Consider the following 26,439-nt stretch of genomic DNA (forward strand, 5'->3'; position numbering starts at 1 on the left):
CTGATCACATGAATGTAATAGCACAGAATATACACATACACTCCTGAAGATTATAAACTAAGTCACGAGGTCAATTTCTTGACAAATAACTGTTTAAAAGTGACTAATTATTAGCAAAATATCAAATTTAAATCTAGTCTATAGCTCATTTGTAATGAGAAAGGGGTTGAACTACAAGGCAGATCTTATCATTCTTGGGAAAGACTGTCTTGATGTTTTGGGAGTAAAAATCATGATTATATAACTAAAGCAAAATTCACCCACTGAAATATAATCCATTGCCTTATATTTACAACTTTAAAAATCACTAACATTTAGTATTATTGCAATTCCAAAGAACAATGCGGTTCTTATGAAATAAATCAAGAAATTAAAAAGAAGCTTCCTCAAATTTTCAATTTAACACTTATTAAGTGCCTATGTGCTGAACAATGAGCTCTATTAAGGGTATTGATCTTAACATGTGGTAACATGGATAGTTGAGGACCTAGATCAAAGGTTTAAAATAATTAAAACACAAAATAAGAGTACCACACCTCCCCACCTGCCATGTGCATGTGAAAAACATTTTCATCTTGAGAACAAGGAGAAAAAGCTCTCCAAATTCCAATGGCCTAGTGTGAAATTTCAAGAATGGGAGTTATATAAATTAAGAGGAAATTATGGAAACTACAGGAGTTATTCCTTTCATTAAGTGTTCTCAACATCGTCTTGTCATTTCCTTACATTCATATCTCCAATTTAGAAAAACAATGCTTGCACTCCAAAGTTTCAGAAAAACAATATTTATAAAACCATATTCATTCAGTGTGTTCAATTATATTTATGAAGCTACACATTTTTTTGTGCTTAAAAATACCATTTTTAGAGACATACAAAGAGAGGCACATGAAGCAAGAGCCTAAAATATGTAAATGCATTGACAATGAACACTTATGTAGCACTTGAAATTTATTTACCCCTCAAAATTCTTTCTTATTGGGGTAGTTATTATTCTCACTACTTATAAAAGGGTCAAAACCTGGCATAGGGAGTTAAGTTTCTTGCCTAAGGTTGCAGAACTAGTCCTGGTAAATACAGAATTGAAAAGGTTACTATCCCCACCTACCTATTGAACACACTGAACAATAACAGTCATGGAGAGGTCAAGTTCCTCATCCAAGATCACATAGATAGCAAGTGGGGCAGCTGGCATTTAGACAGTCTGGTTCAAAAGTTACATAATTCTGATTACCATCTAATCTTGCCTCTCCTTTACTATAGGCAGTTTATATATGTAATATACACTGGTTGCTGAAATTATAGAAAGGGAGAAAAATTTGAATTTTTTTTTTTAATTTTTTTTATTGGTTGTTCAAAACATTATAAAGCTCTTGACATATCATATTTCATACATTAGATTCAAGTTGGTTATGAACTCCCAATTTTACCCCAAATAGAGATTGCAGAATCACATCGGTTACACATCCACATTTTTACATAATGCCCTATTAGTAACTGTTGTATTCTGCTACCTTTCCTATCCTCTACCATCCCCCCTCCCTCCCCTCCCATCTTCTCTCTCTACCCCATCCACTGTAATTCATATCTCTCCTTGTTTATTTTCCCATTCCCCTCACAACCTCTTATATGTAATTTTGTATAACAATGAGGGTCTCCCTCCATTACCATGCAATTTCCCTTTTCTCTCCCTTTCCATCCCACCTCATGTATCTGTTGAAAAATTTGAATCTTAAACTCAAATTCTATAATTTTATTTTTTATTAAGAGAAATGGAAAAGTATAGGAAAGGGAAGAAAAGAAATTCATAAAAGCTATTGCTGAAATATGAAGCAGAAGGTGGCAGATGATGGGGGATATACACACATGCACACGCACCTTATGTTGTGCCTTTCTTTATATGTCTTTAAAAATGGCATTGTAAGATAAAAATTATGTGTGTGTGTGTGTATTCCTCAAGTCATCAAATAACCACAGAACCATCTAATCAGTTGGCTCTATAGCCCTGTCCAGTGATGTATGAAAGGTGACAGAAAGAAGTACTAACTTTGCTTAGGCCTGAATTATTGAGATGAATGTTCTATCAAAAATAACACTTAAAAATAGCTGAGAGGATTTTGAATGTTCCCAAAACAAAGGAATGATAAATGCTTAAGGAGATGGATATGCTAATTACACTGATTTGATCATTATATTTTATATATATATATCATGCTATACTCTATAAGTATTATAATTATTATGTATTCATTAAAAATAAAACTTTTAAATTTTAAAAAATAGCTTTTTGTGTAATTTTGGGCCATCTATGAATAAATTTTAAGACATTCTTAATATGAACTTTAAAAAATCTGTTTTTCTTGTGGTGGAATTTCTATGGTGTATATGTGGATTCTAGCATGCCTTTGGTAAACTTGACAAATAATCAATGAATAATCATTCATTTTTTTTTCTTTTGCTGTGCAGGGGATGGAACCCAGGACTTTGCACATGCTAGGCAAGTGCTCTACCACTAATCTACATTCCCAGCTAGAGTCTTATTGTTTAAATGCAATTCTTTATGTATTATTATTATGTAAAAAATAAATTTTATATATATTTTAGGCTTACATTATGATGTTATAGGTAAGTACTATTCTTTAAAATTAGGTATGGCCATAATGAATTCTATCTGGGTCCATTTTATTTTAAACTAATTAACCTAGAAACTTCGGTGATATTCTCTAAGCATTACTGTAGAAAAACCTAGGACTCTAGGGCTAAATGACTTTATAACTACTTTGAAATTTAAGTAATACTTTACCTGTTCATATCATCAAGATGTTCAGCAGCAAAATAAAAGCTTTTGATTTTAGGATGACAGGCTTTGAATGCACTGCAAAAAGAAACAAGGTATATTTATTTTATTAAAAATTGGGAAATAAGTTCAAACCAAATATTTTTTATGAGTAAAATTACCTCAACATCTAATCTGAGTTCACATATATATATATATATATATATATGCTTCTACCATGATGACAGAAGTCAGTAAGAAAATCAATTTTCTTCCCACAAAACTGCTTTCTTATTACCTCAATGTGAAAGCATTAGATGAGCAACCTATAATTTAAAAGCTGGAAATTTAAAAAAAAATTTCCCTTCTCTCCCTCTCCCAAAATAAAATCCACTTACTATTTCTTGCGACATTCACTGGCTCTATCAATTTTAAATTCAGGCAGACTGATGAATCCTTCTGCTTTTTCATCCTAAAGAAGCAAGATTCTTGTTTAGGCTGTTACACAAAAAGGGTTGAGGCTAATAATACTGCATAACTATGCCTTAAGTATCTATACTAACAAAATTATTCATTCAATTCCTTAAATTTGACATTTGAGATTATAATTCAGTGACATTCTCTAAGCATTACTGTAGAAAACTTAGAATTACTATAGAAAACTCATCTGTTATATCCTATAAATTTAAGGTATATTTTGAGCATTTAGAATACTGGGGCTAGGGATGTGGCTCAAGCGGTAGCGCGCTCGCCTGGCATGCGTGCGGCCCGGGTTCGATCCTCAGCACCACATACAAAGATGTTGTGTCTGCCGAAAACTGAAAAATAAATATTAAAAAATTCTCTCTCTCTCTCTCTTTTAAAAAAAAGAAAACTAATTAAAAAAAACATTTAGAATACTAAGGTTAAAATATGCACAAAACTTAACTAAAAATTCTCTTTATATTATAATAAGGATAGAAAATTATTTAATTCTCAATGTGCAACATGTCTATTAAGAAATTTTCTGGGGTTTGGGGTATAGCTCAGTGGTGAAACACTTGCTTATTATGTGCAAGGCCCTGGGTGAATCCCCAGCACCCCCCCGCTCCAAAAAAGAGAATTTCCGGTCAGAGTGTATATACTTTTATAACATACAAAACAACTGGAGTTCACATTTGCAATACACATTTTTTCTTAAAGTTTTAATTCTAACATATAAAATATAGAGATGCATACTGATTCAATTTCTCTTCTGTCCAAAGATTCTCTTAACAAATCTGAATTAATAAAAATGTTATATAATTATGAAAACATCATTATATAACATTTGTGTTGTGTATTATTTTTGGTGTGCAAATGAAATAGGCCAACTTGTTTTCAATTATCTGGCTTTGGATATATATTATATTTATAAACATCATTTTTCATGTAGAATTGAATAAAATCCATAAAATCATTTTCTCTTTAATGTTGTATTTACAAAACTCACAAATTATCCAAAATCCTGGGTGATACGAATGATTCCATCTAAGCTAAAACTATCTTTGGCTAACCCTTTAATCACTGTCTTTCTTTTCCTGCACATGGCAAAGCTCTTTAGACTTTTACTCCCCTAAATTCTTATCTTGATTTGTGTGATACCAGTCCATAGCTCCTTATATATCAAGTTCATGTGAGATTACACTGGCATTCATGATCTCAAAGAACAGATTCTCAATTCTTTGTAAGTGTGCATGCATGTGATTTTTGAACTTCTATACAAAACTAAAAAATTAGATGCTATGGGCAGTGATTAAAGTGTGTGTGTGTGTGTGTGTGTGTGTGTGTGTGTGTTATAAATAAGAAAATTATGAAACATTTTCCATCTTTGAATATACTTCCAGTCTTGGATTAAAGACAAAGCTTTCAAATCATGTTCTCAACTTTCATTTCTATGTTACATTATCTTTGCTGTCCTTCATTTAACAATTTAAAATTTTGAATAATTTAAGTATTTTGAGGTAATTATTGCTTCCCTGTGATATGATAAGTAATTTTTATATTTATTTGACAAAGATCACATCAAGGCATTTCTTGCAGAGTGTGCTATGAAACTATTCACTCATATCTCACAAGGCTAACACAATAACTTGTTGATTGAAACACAGCTACTGGATTGAGGGTATAGCTCAATAGGTGGTGTAGAGATCTTGCATAAGACCATGGATTTGATCCCAAGTGTCACAAAAACAAACAAACATGAAAAAACATAGCTAATATTCAATAAAAGAGGCCACAGTTTGAAAGATAGAATATAATCCAGTACCACAGCAGACAAATCTACAAATGATTTTACAATGAAGAAAAACATAGAGATACTATATCTTGATATTACTTGGTAGGCAAGCAAAAAGTATTTAAAATATTCATTAAATAAAAATGTAGGTAAAATTGTAGTTTGTTTATTCTACCTAAAATAAGACACACTTAGTGAAATAAGTGATGTTTCAGGTAATTGTGCAACTGCCAGAAAAATATCAAAAGAACAGAAAATTATCAAATCTTTTAACAGGTAGTACAGATATTTATATTAAATAGAAAAATGTATTATTTCAAGATTTTAAAAATAAAAGGTCAATTTGAAAAATATCACTGGTAACATATTACTTGAGCACTTTTTATATGCCAGATATTGTTCTAAGTGGGATTTACATTCATTGATTCATTTCATCAATATGATAGCCCAGTGAGATATTCATTATTACTCCCATTTTGGAGATAAAGAAACTGAAGCACAATAACTCAGGTGGTGTAATTCTTCAGTCTACATTCCTAACCTTGACATAACATAACAGCCTGTTTGGGGAACACCAAGTTCTTTAGACACAGTATGCTCTAATCACAGGCATAATGATAATGTTCAATTATATTTCAACAAATAATCTTCAAAGGCAAATTAATAATTGTCAACATAATAGTATCTGAAAAGACTATTCAAACAATATTATATTAAACCATGTATATTTTTATGATAGCAGAAGTCATTGCTTAAAAAACCACTGATAACCCTGGAAATAAATCTTTCGTACTAAAAAACTCCAGGAAATTATAAGAACAATTTAAATGTGTTATATATGTTCCCTCTATTCTCAATTCCTGTTGAAATAAATACGTGCAGATTTTCAAAACTAGTCTAGAGGTTCATTTTTAATATCTTATTATATTAATTTTATTACTAAAGAGCTTCTCCATTCAAAAAAAATAGGGAAACAGAAAAAAATGTAAAACTTTGAACAAAAGCAAGACATTTTGGTATTAAATTAGCACATTTAATCCTTTTAGTTAAGCTACTACTTGAATCAGCTGGGTATTTTAGTTAGATACATAGAATTTTAATATACTTTGTGCTTCAGATATGTTTCCATATTAGAATAATTGGGGCACTCTCCTTCCAAAACCCCCAAATGAAATCATTTTAAGATAATGTATTGAGAAAGAACTAGCAGAATTCCTGAACTGACTTTAAGGCAATTTTAATTTCAAAATGTAAGCTTCAAAATGTTGCCACTTTTAGTTAAAGATAGAGAGTGGATAAGAAAACAAAGTGTGCTTTATCTTACCTCTTCATTAATATACCAGTATAGGGATGCATCCTTGAGGACAAACCAATATTTCTTCCATTTCTGTGAAAAATAACTCTTTGCATCTTTCTTTTTCCAAAGCCAGCCCTCACAGTCACCACGACCCAGATCCTTGCAAGAAATCCGTCTTTTGCTCTTGCCTGCTATAGGACCTAAAGATAATAGTGAGTGAAAATTCACTTTAAATTTTGAAAAAGGTATAAAAATAGAGGATTAATTTACAGGTTCTAAAAATAAGTCTGGGTATTTAACTTTAAAAGTTATCATTTTCACATTGTATTAGAATAGAAAAATAAAGACATCTTTAATAGCTTTTCCTCCAAAGAAGTGACACATGATTAATTAAAAAAATGTGTAATCCCAGTCTTAAAACTTGTTGTGACCATTTGCCATAAAAGGTACCTTGTTTGGTAACTGAACCGAAGGAGAAGCTAGTCTCAGCAGCTCTTGCCCTGAGGGGGGGGGGGGGGCTGTGCTTTTCCAAACCACACTGGGCTCAGGCAAGAGAAGGATGGATTAAATGTGCTCGTGATAATCACAGCACAAACGAAGCAGGTAAAACTTTCATTTTCTTTTCTTACCTTTGTTTTTCTTCTTTGATTTGTGCTGCAGAGAGGACTGCTGAAATGTCTGAAATCAAAGACAGGGTAGAATGTTATCTGATACTCAGGATGCAATCCATAGCTCCAGTAGGCTACATAGCTCTCAAGGGCTAAATGATTAATGATCAGAGAAAGTACCTTATTTTTCCCCAAAGCCTCAAAATAAATTAATACATATCATGTCACTTAGATTTCTAATTCTTGTAGGAAGTAGGAGAGGATATTATCTTTACCTTTATTTTGTAGGCAGAGAAATCAGGGTATGAAACACTGGTAAAACTAGGGGCTTTTTTACTTTACTCTTTCTATACCTTTTTAGGGATTTGTTGTGCATTCTCAGACAATATCTCATTTGATTCTCATAAAAATCTCATTAAGTAGACAAGCAAATATTACTTTCATCCACTAATATCCCATTTCCTTAGTGTCTAAACATTATAGCTCTTAGATCAGTATTTTCTTCTCATGCTTAATTCTATCAGAATAGTTGGTGACAAATCTTCATGTAGATGATATCATCCTCATCTCTGATTTCCAATATTTATCTCTCCATTTTTCAGCTACCCACCCCCATGACCATGTTTGATATCTCAAACGCACACCAGCTACTGCCTGAAATACCTATATTTTACATAGTCCATCCCACCAATTTAAAAATATTCATTACATTTTCTAATTAATTGACTATACCACCCTTTTATGCCTATATTTCTCTCCTCTCATTTGGTTTCCATGGGACATCATTATCATGGTTCCACTGAACTATGCTCCCACCTATCTTTTACTCCATGCTATATACCTGAATAGCTTAGTGTATCTGGAGAAAAACCTAAAGCTGTAGTGACTAGTCTAGCTTTTGATCAATGACTATAAATCACCAGTCAAACTTCTAAGCTAGATAGTTTACTGGTGTAACAAGATTAATTACATTTATATAATGTTAGACAAATGGAAACAAAGATAGCATATATGCTTTTAATTCATAGATAGTCCTTCAAAATGAATTTTAGGTAACAGTTTCTTCATAAATATATACCTATAAGGGACAAATGAATTTTGTTTATACAAAATTTTGTGATCTTGGTTTTATACTGTAAATTAATGTTATTTAGTATCTTTATTAAAAATAGTATTTATTTAAAGAATAATCTTTTAATTCTGTGTATGATTTACACAAGTCTAATGAATATTAGGGATGGGTACAATATGTAAAGATAAGGGTCAGATAATTTTCTAATATATAATGTAACCCAGAAATAATAATCACCCAAGTATCAAAGCAATATAAATAAGTATATATGTGGTATTTGTTATATCTCTCTATAAATAAACAGTATTTTCATAAAGATCATGATTGCAGAGTATAATCAGTATACCTATTCTCTCTCTCTCTCTCTCTCTCTCTCTCTCTCTCTCTCTACACACACACACACACACATAAATCTCAACCTTTGTAGCATTCATGACTATAAAAATTCATAATCAATTTTTGAAAGAAAGCATAAAAGATAACCCATTACTCTGTGTTGATTTTCTTGAGTGCACTTTGTTTCAAAATAATAGTTTAAATGATAACTCAGGCTACTGTGCTTAATGTAATTAATTTACATATGGTTATTTTCCCTAAATTGTTTTGCTATAAAATTACTGATTAGGATTTTTCCTTTTGTGTTTCCACAAGTAATCATTATAGTTTTACAGCTCATTATTTTGAAAAAATGACAAAGATGGGGGTGGTTTGTTTTTATGAAACTACATGGGTAACAGACAGCTTGGAAGAATTGGGTTATATAATCTACCTCCTATGCATTTTGTATGCTATCCTTAGAATTTGAAGGTCTACTTAAAAATCTGCATAAAACACCATTTTATGCTCTCCAGGTTTCCTTTTTAACAAGATTATCTTGTCTTTCCCTATAAACATATGGTATTTTCATAAAGATCATGATTACAGAGTGTAACTGGTATACATATTGTTGAAACCTGGCAACTCCTAGGTACTCAATACAAATTTAATCATTTGATGGAATAAAGCCTTAAATATCTTTTGTAAATACTGTCAATATTACAATGGAGTTATTTTAAGAGAGATTTCCTTATTTTTCCAAGTGATTTGATATTTTAAACAATGAACAAGTTAATTGAATTATAGTTCTTTGAAGGTAATGAGAAAACAGCATTAAAAATTTACATTTAGGAAGAAAACAGTTAATACAGTAGGCCTGAGGATGCTATCTTAGAAGGATGTATTAGGTTGGCCCTTGGCTAGCATCTGGGAACTTGGCTGGTAAACAGTTCTCTATACTAATATGAAGCTTCCCTAAATGATGAATATGTTTCCCACATAGGGGTAATGAATACCTGCTTTCTTGCTGGAAAGTCTGAAATTTTTGTGGTTTACAGATAAAGGATGCCTGTGTGACCAACTCAATATAACGTTTGGGTGTTGAGTCTCTAATGGGTTTCCCTGGATAGAAACACCACAAATCATGTGGCTGATGGGGAGAGAGTTTGCTCTGTGTGGCCTGTCATGGGACAGGGAGAGCATCGAAAACTTGCACATGGATTTTTCCAGATTCCAGAGGTTTTCTCTCTCTTTTTTTAAAAACTTGTTGAGCTTTATATCACTTACTGTATCTCTCTAATAATCTTTATTGTGAATACAAATACGTGTTATATCCTATGAGTTCTAGCAAATTACCAAACATGGGGTTGTCTTGAAAAACCCCCAGTCTCATATTATAAATAATCCTTTACAAACTTATATTAGAAATTGTTCATTATTACACACACAAATAGCTCCTGATAGTTAAGGTTTCCTCATGTCATAAGCAGTCACATTGTTATGAAAACCTTGAGGTACAAATTTATGATAATATACTGTTTTTAGTAGAACTGAAGGAGTTATTCATTCTGATTGACAGAACTTAATTTGTGCAAAACATTTTAGTTTCTAAGGATATTATGCAATATTTAATAAGAGCAAGGCATTAAGAACACACTATAATAAATAACAAGCTGATCATTATAAGGTTCTAAAATAACTAAAAAGGAGTCCTTGACTCTTTGCATTAATGACAACACAATATTTCTCATGAGAACGAAAATTCATAATGCATCTTATTTCTCTACTTTTTGTATTAGTTTCAGATCACCCTTCATCCAGGTTCATGCTCAAGTAAGTATATCTTTTAGAAGGTCTGGTACAACAATCTGTCATTGGCAAATTCTTCTAGTTTTTCTTTCTTTTATGTTTTTATTAGTACATTATAATTATACACAATAGTGGGGTTCATTGTGACATATTCATATGTGTATGTAATTTGCTACAATTAATTCCCCAGTTCTTCCCTTTCACTTTCTTCTTCCCGCCCCCTTGATCCTCTACCTCACCTCTATTGATCTCCATTAAATATTCATGAGATTTCCTCTTTGTACGTTTGAAAATCCTTTACGTTTTAAATAACATCTTAGCTGTATACAGAATTCTGAATTGAAATAATTTTCTTTGACAATTTGAACATACTACTATTTTGGCATTTACTGTTGCTCTTAAGACATCTGTAGCTATTGTCATTTGTTATAATCTGTCTTTAACCTCTGTAGCTTTTAAAATATTTTTCTCTTTATTTCTAATATTCTGCAGTTTCACTGTTATATTTATATGTCATAATTTAACTTAATTAACCTTATATAGCCTTCATTAGGTTGCACTGAAAGTTTTTTTCTTTCATTCTGGACATTCTCAATCATTATCTCTTTGAATGGTCTTTTTTTGATAGCCCTCTTTAATTCTCTAGATGTATGTTATCACCTGTATGTATGTATCACCTGTGTGTCTTTCATATTTTTTTAACCTTTTCATACATTTGCAATCTCTTTTAGGTGAATCCATTCTACTATCTTCCAATTTCTTAATTCTCTGATTTTCATCTCACCTGAAGTTAATCTCATCTACAATGTGTTTATTTCACTTACAATATTTTATATTTACAGGCTATCTAGTTGGTATTGGCTTTTTTTGAATACCCACTTTTACTGATCTTTGTTTTATTTCAAAATTTATTTTAAAAACTTTTGTGAATTTCTCATGTTTGCATTTAGCATGGAATCATCTAATTCATTAGTTCATTGTCTTTTTTATAAAAGCATTAATTTTCACTAGACATTTTTGGATTTTTAGCTGGAGTGCAATGTTCTTCCTGGGAGGAAGTTTCTTTTTGCATTCACAGCTCCCTGTCTGAATTCTGTTGTCTTCTGCCTCCATTCCTAGGGCACCTTCATCTTTTAAATGATGACATGGGTTTCTGTCACATCCCTGAACTCCAAGTGGGAGATACCTGACCAATGGTTCTAAATATACATTTTTTCTTGGTTCCCTGCTCAAACACAGGAACTTAGCTTTATATCAGTCTTACCCCTGGTTATTATTTATCTTTATGCAACCTCATTACTCACAAATGAAGACACTGTTGCTTGTCTTCCCAGTTAACTTCACTCAGTGAGTCAATCATGTTTCCCAACATTGCTGAGGTCCATTTGTTCTCTGATACTCATTAGAGACAATCCCCAGCCATTACTACCTCTTTCTGTTCTAAGACCTAGCAGATACATGGCTTTAGTTCCCAAATATCACTTACCATTTTTGTTCTGGTCCTTAGAGAGTAGATCTAATATTTTTTTAACCATCAAACTATATGTTTTCTTTGTTTTATTGCTATATATTTGGTGTAGAATGAATGAAAGGGCTTGCACAAGTGCATGAAAGTGAAGGAGTGGTTTTTTTTTTTTGTGTGTGTGTGTGTGGGTGTGTGTGAATTTAAAGTTTATAATACTTATTGGCCACCAAAAATTGGTTCTTCTACTAAGCAGTTTTGAAGGCCAATTCTCTTAGAAAGCATCTCCTTATCTTATTTCCTAAACCATGTTTCATTAAATATTTCTAATACTGTCCTAGCATTTTCTGTTTATTTTAGTGAGTATCTGGGCAAAAGTTCTTCAAACATTTTAAGAATGATCTACAAACTCTGATCTTAAGCAACTTATGAATTCATATAATCAACTGGGACTTCTTGGCTGGCCTATAGGCTGCCTTACTCAACAAATTTAATATGTACAAAGCTGATCTCATGATATTTACCACCTGTCAACCAAATCTGCTCTTCTCTTAAGCTTCTTTACCTTAGTAAATGGCAATTCCATTTTTTCCCTTTCCCATGGCTCAGTGCAAAATCTTGGGAGTTAGTTTTTTTTTTAAACTCTTTTACTTCTCTTACAGACCATGACCAATTTGTCAGCAAGTTGTTTTAACTGTCTTAAAAATTTATTTAGAACTTACTACCTCTACTATTATCACCCTGGTCTAAGCCACCACGTTATCTTACCTGGGATACTGAAAAACCTCTTTCCTCACTGTTCTCCCTGCTTCTGCTCTTTCCCCTTCCAAATTAAGACCCAGAGTGATCCTATTAAATAAGATTTGAATCATGTAAAAAAAAATATATATATATATATATATATATATATATATATATATATATATATATATATATGAATTAAACTATCCAATGACTTCTCACCTCACTCTGAGTAAACATCCATATCCTTTCAACAATTTTGAAGGTACCACATGATCTGGTACCCTGGTTCCTTTGCCTATTGCTCTTCTTCTCAAGACACACTTAATGATTCTAGATCATGCCATGTACAGTCCCATCTCAGGGCCTTTACCCTTGCTGTTCATTCCCTCTGAAATAGTTTACTCTTTTACTATTATCAAATGCTTATATTTTAGTAAATTATCAAATGCTTATATATTAGTAAATTCATTGTAGGCTTCTTTATATAAAATTATTATCCTCATTGCCCTCAACACTTCCTATTTTCTTTTCTGACCTTATTATTCTTCTTAGCATTTAGCATTATCCAAATTACTTATGTTTCTAATTACTTGGACTTCCCTCTAAATGCCAACTCAATTAAAGAAAAGGAATTCTATTTGTGCACAGCTTTGTCCTTGGCCTAAAACAAGGCCTAGCACAGAGTAAGGGCTCAGTTAATACCAGTTAGATGATGGAACACTGAAGAAACCATTAGCAAAGAACAAAGGATATAATCTTAACTAGCTGGTTATTGTAACCTGAGTCATTGCAGGGAGTAGGGAAAGCCAGGTATCTTTTCTCCAGTAATTCATGTACATCACATTACTGAATGTTCTATTCTTTAGGCCATTCATTTGGGAACAAAAGAAAACGTTCCTTTTTATCTAATCTACTTTAGCATTACTTGCACTGGGATTGTCTTGGTGCATATAACAGTTTAAATTTAAATTCAAGATGTGGCTGGCAAAAGTACATTAAATTTTTGTCAAAAGATATTTACACAAATAATTATATGATGAATTATGAATGGATGTGTTGAAATCATAATTCTATTCATAAAAATAGAATGTGCTAAAATAAAGGGTCATTAGGGAAGTATTGTTGATCCTCTTCTTAACCATGGTGATGCATGCAATGGTGTTCTGTTTGGCTATAAAAGATCCCTTTTTCAGACGTTTGCCTGAAAAGACCATTTTTCATTCATTTTGTCCACAGATGTTCTGGTTTAAACTCCATTCCTCTATCTTTTGGATGGAGAAGTATGGGGGGGGGGGTAATTTGGGTCATTCTTATCCTAAAATTTCAGAAGCACTTATTTTAATTGTAGAAGAAAAATGACAGTTTCTGTGTTACATTTTGAAAGCTCAGCTACTATTAAATTCTTCTCAAGTTGCAAATTGCTGCACTTATGGAAAAATTTGCAATCAAAATACTCTCTTGTTGCAAAATAGCAACTTTCTCTTACTGTAATTTTCTGCAAAGTTCCAATATTTCTTCAGTGACGGGTCCAACCAATAGTTTATTTCTTCTCCATAAGGAAATAAAGGTGCTTAGCAACTTGAAACATTCAGGACAAATGACAGCTGCTTCCACATATTTAATTTTTAAGTAAACAAACACAATCCTTTGAGATTTTAAATTTTTTTATAACTTTATTTTATTTATTTATATGTGGTGCTGAGGATCGAACCCTGGGCCTTGCAAGTGCGAGGCCAGCACTCTACTGTGGAGCCATAACCCCAGCCCCAAGATTTTAAACATTTTACAAGGAAAAATGTTTCATCTAACTGCCTAATTATTTATGTCAGCAGAAAAAAGTATAAATATAAGCAAGTAGGATGAAATGACAATGGGACTAAATATTAAGTCAAGAATTCTTTCATTGGCAATAAAAATAGCCTAGAACTTAACAAGTTTGCTACTGTGGTGGTGGCCTTGCCCATTTGCTACATGAAACAAAAAGCTAGTGCAGAGAGGGGTGAGGGAAGTGGCACTGCATATTCATGAGGTAGCTCTGTATTCTGTCAGTAAAGTTAACCTGAAGTTTTACTGAATGAAAATGGCTCCATACTAACTTGAAAATAAGCATGCTCTTAAAATATAAACTAATCAATTACGAGTCAGATAACAATAAAAAGCCAATAATTGGGAAAAACTGATAGAAGGTCAGTCAAACAGGTTAGGCAGACAACAGGCTTATCAACCATTGAAGGAAAGAGGTAACTGAACTTTTTTTGCATGATCTCATGTGAATCATTTCCTATGCAGTGGCAAAGTAGGAAGAAGGGGAAAGTGGCTAATTGGTGAACATTTGGAAAGGCTAACAGAAATTACTACTCTTGGAAAACAGGAACTGTCATACTTGAGGGTCATCATGATCATCATTTTCTGAGGGTTTATTATGTGTAACAGGCACTATGTAAGTTATTAATTTCAATCCTTACAACAAATCTATAAAGTGGTGATCATTAACCTTATTTTAAGGGAAAGAAAACTGAGAGAATGCATGAAGAACTTGCTCAGGATCTTACAAGTAGGGGCCTCTTAGGTGGTCTGTCAACCCTAAAGTCTTTTCTCTAACTCTACAAACAGTATTTCTTCCCAAGTTATTTTGGAGTCATAGTAACAATGTGAAAGAGAAGAAAAAAATGCTTCTGACATGAGACATCCATTTATGAAAACCTCATATGACATGTGATGCAAGTACATTGCTATGTGGAAAGGATTCTACAAAACAGAAAGTTATCAGTAAGGATAATACTTTTTTATATAAATGGAAATAATTTAAACCAGTACCATCTTATCAATCTATTTTTCATACATACTTTATCAACTTTATTTTAATTAGAAAGTTATATACTTTGTGGGTGAAAAAAGATTTGCAGGATTTCTTTTTGGCAACCATTTATAATATCTGTATGATAAGAAGGTTCATGTCAACATCTTAATTCTGCAAATGAGATAGAAATTAAGGTACATAAAGGTCACAACACTTAGCCAAAGGAGACAAGGATGGGACTGGAATCACATTTTATTCTAAGCCTATTAGCAATGTGAACTCAATGCAATGGAATTAAAAAGCTCTATGTCAATACTAATAAGGAAATAATGTATTCAAATAAGGCAAGCCTGTCTTTCCACTAATTCTTTACATAGGAGAAATCTCTTGGAGCTGACCAATCATTATGTATTTTTTTTTCACACAAATACACTCCTGATTGCTAAGCAATGCCTTTAAACTACTTGGTTCACTTTCTCATAATATGGCTTATATCTACTATAGTAGTTTTGTGAAGGCATAAACCATCTGCTTTGGTCACCACTCTATACTTATTTCCTAGTATAGTACCCAACATAAAATGATCAGTTCAAAGGATGAACCAATTAGTTTCAAAGGATGACTCAAGTAGTTACTGAACACATATGGGTGTGGGACACTGATGTATGGGTTATGAGTTACAGCATCTCATATGCAATCTGTCAGGACATCTTGTCCACTTACCTTAAAAACATATCCAGAGTCTAATCCATTCTCATCACTTCTACTTTAGCAGCCAGAGCTAAGGCATGCTTATTTCTCACTTGAATTGTCCTGATTCTATCTTGTCTCCCCACTTTCCATACTTGCCCCTGGCCCTTCACCTTTATTCTCAACACACCAGCTACAGTATTACATTCAGAATGCTTATTTATCATTAAGAATGGAATGCACAGTATCAGTGGAGCAATACTGTGGTAGGAATCAGGAGACCTGACTTATCTATAATCCAGACTTTATTCTAGCTCTATCTATGACTGTGGTCAAATCACTGAATTACTCTTGACCTCAATTTCTTCGTCTGCATGATCCGAGCTTTAAATCAGATGCTCCTAGGTGTTTCAGAGAGTACTATCTTCATGTGATCCTCATTGAAAAATGAATGAAAAAAAATGGTTATTCATCAGTGTAAATCTAATTAGTGTTGCCCTAGAAATTATAAATAACTGTAATTCATGTCAGTTTTAACACTAAATGCTGAATTAGTCTTTGAAAAGCAGTTTACGTTTAAGCTCCACCATACATGGAAATAAACTATGACCACCCATATTAGGTTCAGCTATTTTTGAATATCTGATTGATGTGTACAATTGACATGGATTTTGCATTTGAGACAGAGGCAGAAAGTTTCTAATAGGTGCAAAGCAGAATTAGGGCCGCTCCTTATCCTGACACTTCCGTCTGATAAAAACTGTTGATATCTGGATGCTAGAGAAATCAGGGAAGGTTTACAAATCTTTTGTGACAAAGAAATGCTTATTGGTGGGGTGTTCTTGATCAAGTAATTTTTTTTTCTTAGTAGAAATATTTTTCAAAGAGAATACGGAATAAAAGTAAAACTTAAGAAATTTATAAAAGTCACCATACTCAATTCATTTTATAGTAAAATAATTGTTATATATCTCATACTTTTCCTTCTCTTTATAATGAAACACATACATATAGTAAGACATGATTTTAAGACTAAACTAGCAACACTGGCTTCATCTAACAGAAGGGAGAAATAAATTTTATGGAAAGAAATTTTTTTAAACTCTCATATTTGCGGCAGGGATCAAATCAACATTGTGCTGTCAATTTAGATGGCATTTTCCACAGTTTTCTCTGCAACGTAATGCTCATCTTATAAATAAGAAAATTGGGTAAGACAAAGAAAGCAATTCATATAAGAAATCTAGAGGACCTAGTGTTTGCTTCTACTCTAAAACTGGTTGCTTCAAATGCCCCTAGATTATATTTTGCTTGTTTTCAGCCCACTAGCAAGGACATTTTGGTAATATGGTTAGAGGAAGATATTTTATATATGTATATTCACAGTGCTAGATGCTGTATCAGATACTTTATATACATTGGTTCCCTTTATATATATATATATATATATATATATATATATATATATATATATATATATATATATATATATATATATATTTATTTATTGAACAGAAAAAACAGAAAATACAATATCCAAAATATTATATAGCAAATGAGAAAGTGATATCATATAGCTGTTTCTTGTAATAGCCATATGACAAAAATTGAGGACATGATGCTATAATGCAATAAAATGAAGGAGTTTCAGCAACTATGATAACAGGATCTAGGTATACAGCCTTCTGGCATTCTTCCTCAGAGTATGTGAAGAAGTCAGTAAGAGAATTGTGTAATCTTTTATTAAGTAGATACTTCTTCAGGTAACCTAGATATTTTATCCTGGTTATTATTTATATTAATCAGCTTTTGATTTAAGATAATTTAAAGTTATAGTTTCTAATATACGCTTTGAAAGAGTAAGTAAGTAGGTTGCAGGGATGATACCTTCATTGGGGTGGGCTATGCTTTTGAGTCCACTTCAGATTTATGATAAAATGAAATTTTTTACTTAAACATACTATTGAGAAATCTTTGAAGCAGAGTGCCACAGGGAAGGAAACCTCAGTGTGGTTATGTTCCAGTTTGCTCAGGGGTTCTAGTTTGTCTTGTTTTCTCTCACTTCATGTCCAGATTTGCTTCCCAAACATTGGCTCTGCTGAGGTATCTTTACCAGTTCCTCCACTGAGTAAGATCTAACCTTTTATTCCATGTCACTTAGTGATTATGCTCCCCTAACTGTACCTTAATTGTTATACTCATTACAGCCCAAGGGTAATATATTCTTTTAGTCCTAGAAAGCTTGATTTGCTCATCATGATGTAAATTACCTTACATGCAAATGAATTTTTTTCCTGTATGGAATTAAGAATAGCTATTTTGTGCTCTGCACAGTGGAAAAGAAAACTTTATATACAATGTATGACTGAATTCTGAAGAGGAAAAATGAAAGATTATATTTTTTACTGAGGTTTAGAAATGGGTCTAGAATTATACAGCTCACTTAAAGCCCATCTTTTATAATGACAACATTATCTTTAGCCATTTGAATTTTTAGAAAAGCCAAATCCATTCTTTTTCCATTCTACCCTGATATGGTAGAAGTAGTAAGAGGCAGACTTTGCATTATGATTTTGAACTAAGATTCTAGGTTGAGCTCAGGCAGTTTGACTCACTGCCAATGGCCATCAATTCCAATGAAAAGTTCATAAAGACTGCTAACAGGTTAATATTGTTCTTGGAAAGAATATCTTCAAGAAATAGTAGTCAATAGTTATGCCTTTCTGTAGTTTATTAAGAGGAAACTGGATAAGATTTGGGCATTTACAGCAAATCATTATGCCTACAGTTTTGTGGAATTACAGATTGCTGAAACCATCAAAAGAATAATATGCTGAATTAAGTGAAGAAAATAATTTGGTTCTTTAGTCAGGATAGACTTTAAAGAGTTCTAGGAGGTTAGATAATTTCAACTAGAGTTTTATTAAACTTGAGATATTTAATTAAATGAATTATGGTAATGAGGTAATGTGACTAGAATGATTATGGGAGCAAAAAATCCTACTGCCTACAAAATTTGGGAAAGTTTTCTGAGGCTATTAAGTGAACCAAAACAAGTCTATAATATAAAAGAAAATGATACTTTTTAAAGGTCTCTGATCAGAGCTTCTAAAGGCAGGTATGTCCTCAAATAATGTGCAATTATTGACCTTAGCAACCAAGTCAAGGGCCTTCCACTGAAATTTGTTTTATTTTTTTTCTAAAGGCAACAAGGAATTTGTAATCAGATTTAAATTTAATAAATTTAAACTCAATAAATTCCTAATTCAATTTTTCTGTGTCCTGTGTTGCATGGTGCCTCACTAATTAATTTTGTGTTTTGCTTCCTGGTAGTCATTACTTAATCAGTAACTAGCAGAATGAGACATTTATTCAAACATGAAACTGAAAATACTGTGTTTCTGTTTATCAATTATATATTATATCTTTATAATTATATATAATTATGTTTATACATAACACTAACATTATAATAATAACATATATTATACACATACATATATAATTACATGCAATTATATATATATATATATATATATATATATATATATATGTGTGTGTGTGTGTGTGTGTGTGTGTGTGTGTGTGTGTGTGTGTGTACGTATCCACATGCACATGTATACATACAGTGGTGCTGGAGATTGAATCCAGGGGATTGCACATGCATGTCAAGAGCTTTACCACTGAGCTATACTCCAGTCTTAATAAACTATTTTATACAGTGTGGCCAGAAATCTTTCTCAAGAGTAAGGGTATATTAGCAAATCTTTTTTTTAATGCTCAAATTTTAAAACTTAAAAACCAGATGGAAAGCTGGGAATGGAGCCACCATTTGACCCAGCTATTCCCCTTCTCGGTCTATTCCCTAAAGACCTAAAAAGAGCATGCTACAGGGACACTGCTACATCGATGTTCATAGCAGCACAATTCACAATAGCTAGACTGTGGAACCAACCTAGATGCCCTTCAATGGATGAATGGATAAAAATATGTGGCATTTATACACAATGGAGTATTACTCTGCATTAAAAAATGACAAAATCATAGAATTTACAGGGAAATGGATGGCATTAGAGCAGATTATGCTAAGTGAAGCTAGCCAATCCCTAAAAAACAAATGCCAAATGTCTTCTTTGATATAAGGAGAGTAACTAAGAACAGAGTAGGGTCGAAGAGCATGAGAAGAAGATTAACATTAAACAGGGATGAGAGGTGGGAGGGAAAGGGAGAGAGAAGGGAAAATGCATGGAAATGGAAGGAGACCCTCAGAGTTATACAAAAGTACATACAAGAGGAAGTGAGGGGAAGGGGAAAAATAATATAAGGGGGACAAACAAATGTCAGTAGAGGGAGCAGAGAGAGAAGAGGGGAGGGGAGGGGAGGGGGGATAGTAGAGGATAGGAAAGGCAGCAGAATACAACAGACACTAGTATGGCAATATGTAAATCAATGGATGTGTAACTGATGTGATTCTGCAATCTGTATATGGGGTAAAAATGGGAGCTCATAACCCACTTGAATCAAATTGTGAAATATGATATATCAAGAACTATGTAATGTTTTGAACAGCCAACAATAAAAAATTAAAAAAAAAACCAGATGGAACAAAAAATTTTAAATATATAAACATTTTCAAAATTAATAAAATTTATGAATTTTATCAGTTTTGTATAGCCATTCCATTAAGTCACAATTCTTATACATCAAATCTCTTATAGGTTTCCAACTCTTTAACTGCACCAGAGAACATAATATAAACAAGTTGGGTTAATTCACACTCAATCAATATGAACATTAGTATTGGGGGGATTGTTCTTATTTTCGTATTTCTCTATTTATATTCTATAAATTTTTTTAATGGTTAACTAAATTTTCTTGGAGAAATTAAAGAACCATTCAGATTATACATGTCATCTTGGGGTGAGCTTTGGTGCTTTCTGGTTTTTGAAGAATTGGTTCAGTTCATCTAAACTGAGTATTTGCTTATTCATTTAGATCAATGAGGTTTACCATGACATTCCTTCTTTCATTCCAGATATTGGTAATTTTAGTCTTCTTTCTTTTTTTCTGTACCAGTTTTGATAGAGGTTCGTCTTTTTTTCCCCCACAAAATCCCACAGCTTTAATTTTTTTCTATTTTTTTTTTGTTTTCAATTTCATTGATAGTGCTCTTTATTAAGTCTTCCTTCTGCTTTTTTGGGGGGTCCTTTCCTAATTTCTTGAGGTAGGATTTCAGAGTTGAGATTATTAGAACTTCTCCTCTTCTGATATAAGCATTTAGTGCTATGAATTTTCCTCTAAGACTACTGTGTTTTTATTTTCGTCCAGTTTAATTTTTCTTGGAACATTCTCTCTTTTATCTAAGGATTATTTAGAAATTATTGTTTAATTTCTAAGAGAGTTGATATTCACTTATCTTTTTGTTATTGGTTGCTAATTGTTTTCCCTAATGATCCAAAAGCATACTTCATATTATTTCCATTTCTTTTTAAATTGAGTTTAATTTTAAGACCATTATCCTGATGAATGTCCCATTCATACTTGAAAAGAATAGGTATTCTGTTGGGCATCAGTTCAATACTATTAGTGAATAGTCATTTGGTACTTCTATATCTTTTCTGACATTTTGTTTAGTGGTTCTACTAATATCTGAAAGAAGGACAATGAAATCCACAATTGTAATTTTAGATTGTCAGTTTATGCTTTCAGTTCTGTTGGATTTTTGCCTCTGATAATTTTAAATCTCTTGTTTGGAGCATATACATTTAAGATTTTCTGTCTTATTGAATTGATCCATTTTATGCTTATTATGGTAGAGGAAAAGAAGCATGACTTTTTTTTGATAGTTGTTTCCTTGAGAACAGGCAGGTATTATAGAAAGATTCTTTTTTTATGGCTATATTTTTTACATGCCCATTGAGGTTTCCAGATTGTAGGATTTTCCAGACTCAGCCAGATATATAACAGGCAAGAAAAAACTAGGAACTCACTACTTGTTTGTTCATCTCTACCCCACCCCACCACCACCTTTCAGAGTCTGAAACTAGAAGTTTGTATTTGTGAATCTTTATCTTCCAGTCTAGCCAGTTCAATTATGAGTACACCAATTTGTGATAAATGAGAAAATGGGGCTAGGGTGCAAATAGGTGATTTTTCTGAAAGGGAAAATAAGACCTTTCTAAGTATAGAAACAAAGAGAACTATTAGAATAAATGAATCAGGAAATACAAGTCAATTTTCCTCCTATTCTTTACAGACTACAATTCAACAAAATTGTTTCATATTTGTAAACAAGTAAAGCCAAACTTTCTTTTCTTCTTCTTTTTTAAAAATATCTTTTTTTAGCTGTAGATGGACACAATACCTTTATTTTGTTTATTTATTTTTTTATGTGGTGCTGGGGATTGAACCCAGCACCTTGCACGTGTGAGGCAAGTGCTCCACTGCTGAGCCACAACTCCAGCCCCAATATATTTATTTTTTTGTGGTGCAGGGGATTACAACCCAGGACCTTGTGCATTCAAGGCAAGCACTCTACCAACTGAGGTATACCAACAGCCTCTTTTATTCTACTTATTTTAATCATGTATCTATATCTAAAGCAGTAGATCTTAAGAGTTTTTGACTGGAGCCCCCTAAGAGAGATCAACAGACACCTCATGTTCATGTATCCCTCTGTCCCCACTTTCCAATGGAAAAAATAGCTATGTCATACCAACAGAATATTACTCTATAGTTATTACTGGCTATGGACAAGTCAAACTATATTCTTAGAAAACTGTGGTGAAATAGGAATCACTGGATATAGAGGGTAAACAAAGCAACTAACCTAAAACAAACTAAAATTGATAGTAATTAAGTCTAATACTAATTTGTAATGAAATAATAACAATAAAAATCATAGGTAATTGTGCCTATAATCCTAATGACTCAGGAGACTGAGGTAAGAGGATTGCAAGTTTGAGGCCAGTCTCAGCAACCTAGCAAGACCCTGCCTCAAAATATAAAATAAGGACTGGGCATGTTGTTCAGTGGTAAAGCACTGTTGGGTTCAAACCCTAGTACCAAAAACAAAAATAAAACAAAAAAGTCCCCCCAGTACATAGGTAACTTAAAAAAAATCCTGATGATGCATTAGTAGAGCATTCTTCCTATTTTTTCCTCAACAAAATAAAGATTATTTATGAAAAACCCACAGCCAACATCATAGTAAATGGGGAAATGCTTTCAACATGAGATAATTTATATCAGGCATGAGATAATGATGTCCACTCTCACCACTCTTATTCAATACAGTACTTGAAATTTTAGCTTGTGCAATAAGGCAAGAGAAATAAATAAAAGGGATGCAAAATAGGAAAGGAAGAAGTCAAATTATCCTTATTTGTAGGTGATAGTGATGCTATACTTAGAAAACCCTAAAGGCTCCACTGGAGGACTTCTAGATCTGGTAAACAAATTCAGCAAGTAACAGGATACAAAATCAATACATAAAAATGAATAGCCTTTCTATATATCAATAATGAACCCACAGAAGAAAAAAAAATCAGGAAAATAATTCTATTCACAATTGCTTAAAAATACCCAGTAATAAACCTAACCAAGGAGGCAAATGACCTCTAAAATGAAAATTACATAACATGGAAGAAAGAAATTGAAGAAGACACAGAAAGACCTCCCACCAGCTGCAGTAGCACATGATTGTATAGTAGATACTCTAGGGCTCAGGCAGGAGAATTGCAAGTTTGAAGCCAGCCTCAGCAATTTTGCAAGGTCCTATCTCAAAATTAGGAAGTAAAAAGGGATGAAGATATAGCTCAGTAGCAAAGTGCCCCTGGGTTCAATGCCCAGTACTGAAATAAAACAAACAAACACACACAAACCTCCCACATTTATGGGTTGATGGAATTGACATTGTTAAAATAACCATATTACCAAAAGTGATCTATAGATTCAATAAAATCCTCATCAAAATACCAATGACAATTTTCACAAAACTAAAACAAATTCTAAGATTCATATGGAAACAAAAAAATGCTGAATAGCTAAAATATCACAATAACTGATTTCAAAATGTACTATGGAATCATAGTAACAAAAACAGCACAGTACTGGCATAAAGACAGACACATAGACCAATGGAATATAATAGCGGTCACAAACACAAACCCATGCAGCTACAGCCATCTAATTCTTGACAAAAGTGCCAAGAACATATGTTAGAGAAATGATAGCCTCTTTAGGTGCTGGGAAAACTGGATATCCATATGTAAAAGATTGAATCTAGAACCCTCTCTCTCTCACCCTGTACTAAAAACAACTCAAAAAAGGACCCTCATTGTTACACAAAATTACATATAAGAGTTTGTGAGGGGAAAGGGAAAAAAAAAAACAAGGGAGAGAATTAAACAACAGCAGGTGGGGTAGAGAAGGAAGATGAGAGGGAAGGGGAGGGGGGATAGTAGGGGATAGGAAAGGTAGCAGAATACAGCAGTCATTAATATGGTATTATGTAAAAATGTGGATGTGTAACCGATGTGATTCTGCAACTTGTATTTGGGGCAAAAATGGGAGTTCATAACCCACTTGAATCAAATGTATGAAAGATGATATGTCATGAGCTTTGTAATGTTTTGAACAACCAATAAAAAAAAAGGATCAAAGACCTAAGTATAATTCCAGAACTTTGCAAATGCTTGAAAAAAACATAGGGGAAACACTTTAAGACATAGGCACAGGCAACAACTTCCTGAACAGGATACCAATAGCTCAGGAAATTTCATAAAATATCAACAAACGGGGGAGGGAACGGGAGTGACTGGGGTTGAGGCTTAGTGGTAGAGTGCTTGCCTAGCATGTGTGAGGCACTGGGTTTGAGCCTCAGCATCACATAAAAAAAATCAATAAACAAAATATTATGTCTATCTACAACTAAAAAAGAAATTCTTAAAAAAATCAACAAATGGGCCTATGTCAAATTTAAAAGCTTCTGTACATCCTAGCAGCTCAGGAGGTTGCAGCAAGAGGATTCCAAGTTCAAAGTCAGCCTTGTCAACTTAGTGCAGCCCTGAGTAACTTAGTGAGGACCTGTCTCAGAATAAAAAAATAAAAGAAAAACAGCTCAGTAGTTAAGTGCCCCTGGGTTCAAATCCAGTACAAAACAAAACAAATCAATCAAACAAACAAAAAAACCTCCTACATAGCAAAGAAAACAACAGAGTGGAGAAACAGCCTAGAGGATGGGGAAAAATATTTGCCAGATACTCTACCAAAAGTATATTAATATCCAGAATATAAAAAGAGCTCAAAAAACTTAACACCAAAACCCCCAAATCACCCAATCAATAAATGTGCAAAAGAAATGAACAGACATTCTCAAAGGGAGAAGTATGAATGGCTAATAATTATATGAAAAAATGATCAATATCATTAGTCATCAGGGAAATGCAAATCAAAACTACAATGAGATTCTGTTTCACTTCAGTCAGAATGACTATCAACAAGAATACAAAAAATCAAATGCTGGTGAGGATGCAGGGGAAAAGAAACCCCTATACACTACTGGTAGGGATATAAATTAGTATAGCCACTAAGAAGCCTGTATGGAGGTTCCTTGAAAAGCAAAATATGGGACTACCATATGATCCAGTGATAATTCTCCTGAGTATATACCCAAGGAATTAAAGTCAACATAGGATAGAGATACCTGCATACTCATGTTTATCCCAGCATGATGCACAATAGTCAAGGTATGGAATCAACCTAAGTGCCCTTGAACGGATGAATGGATAAAGAAAATATGGTATATATACACAATGGAATATTATTTGGTCACAAAGAAGAAAGAAAATATGCCATTTTCACAAAAATAGGTTGAACTGGAGATCATAATGTTATGTGAAATAAGTCAGACTTAGATAAATATGCTTTCCCTCATATGTGTTATCTATGGGGGGGGGGAAATGTCATTAAAGTATCAGAGAGACTATTAGAGAAAAGGAAGGGGATCTGGATGAGGGTGAGGGAGGATAAAGGGGGTGGACAAGATCAAATTATGTTATTTACATGTATGAATATGTAACAACAACCCATCATCCTGTATAATTAAAATGCACCAATAAAATATAGCACTCCTCCTGAAAACCATTGAGATATGAGCCATCTACAATTGTGCTTATGCAAGAAGAAAATGACTATTGTCAAGATTGTATGAATACCAGGCTTACTGGAAAAATACTGAATCAAAATATTTAGTAAACTCTACTAAAGCATTGCTTTATAATTTCTTGATTTATAAACTTTTTAAAATTAGTAGGTTACTGGTAAGCAATAGCTACCCATAACTGAAAAGGAAAGTCTGTAAAATTACATGTTATTTGTCTATAAGAATCAAAGAAAGAACTGTGATTTCTGGGTCAAGCCTCAATCATCAAGCCCTTTGCCAAGGTTGGCCCATACTTTGAGATTTACTGCTCTGGGGAAGTAGCACGCTGGGAAACACTTCTCATAGTCTTTATTAATCCTATGTAAACCTGCCAGTGCTGCTATAAATTTGGCATTAGTGCTTTAGAAATAATCAAGGCATCTAAAGGAATAAGAGAATATACAT

At 32.9% G+C, this 26,439-nt stretch overlaps 1 protein-coding gene across 5 annotated transcripts in view; it reads right to left on the reverse strand.

Annotated features, from left to right (window-relative positions):
• Positions 1-26,439, reverse strand: part of Cnksr2 (connector enhancer of kinase suppressor of Ras 2) — a 278,373-nt gene that overhangs the window by 52,404 nt on the left and 199,530 nt on the right. For all 5 annotated transcript variants that reach the window (XM_046425867.2, XM_046425865.2, XM_046425864.2 and 2 more), the window contains 4 exons: positions 6,960-7,008; positions 6,358-6,530; positions 3,175-3,248; positions 2,804-2,875 (listed from right to left, as the gene is read on the reverse strand). In XM_046425867.2, coding sequence (XP_046281823.1) covers positions 2,804-2,875; positions 3,175-3,248; positions 6,358-6,530; positions 6,960-7,008 — 368 coding nt within the window. The remainder of the gene's footprint in view (positions 1-2,803; positions 2,876-3,174; positions 3,249-6,357; positions 6,531-6,959; positions 7,009-26,439) is intronic.

The sequence above is a fragment of the Marmota monax genome, unplaced genomic scaffold, assembly GCF_021218885.2.
Source record: "Marmota monax isolate L192 unplaced genomic scaffold, Marmota_monax_Labrador192_F-V1.1 WCK01_AAM20220418_F8-fsc00203, whole genome shotgun sequence".
Classification (NCBI taxonomy): domain Eukaryota; kingdom Metazoa; phylum Chordata; class Mammalia; order Rodentia; family Sciuridae; genus Marmota; species Marmota monax.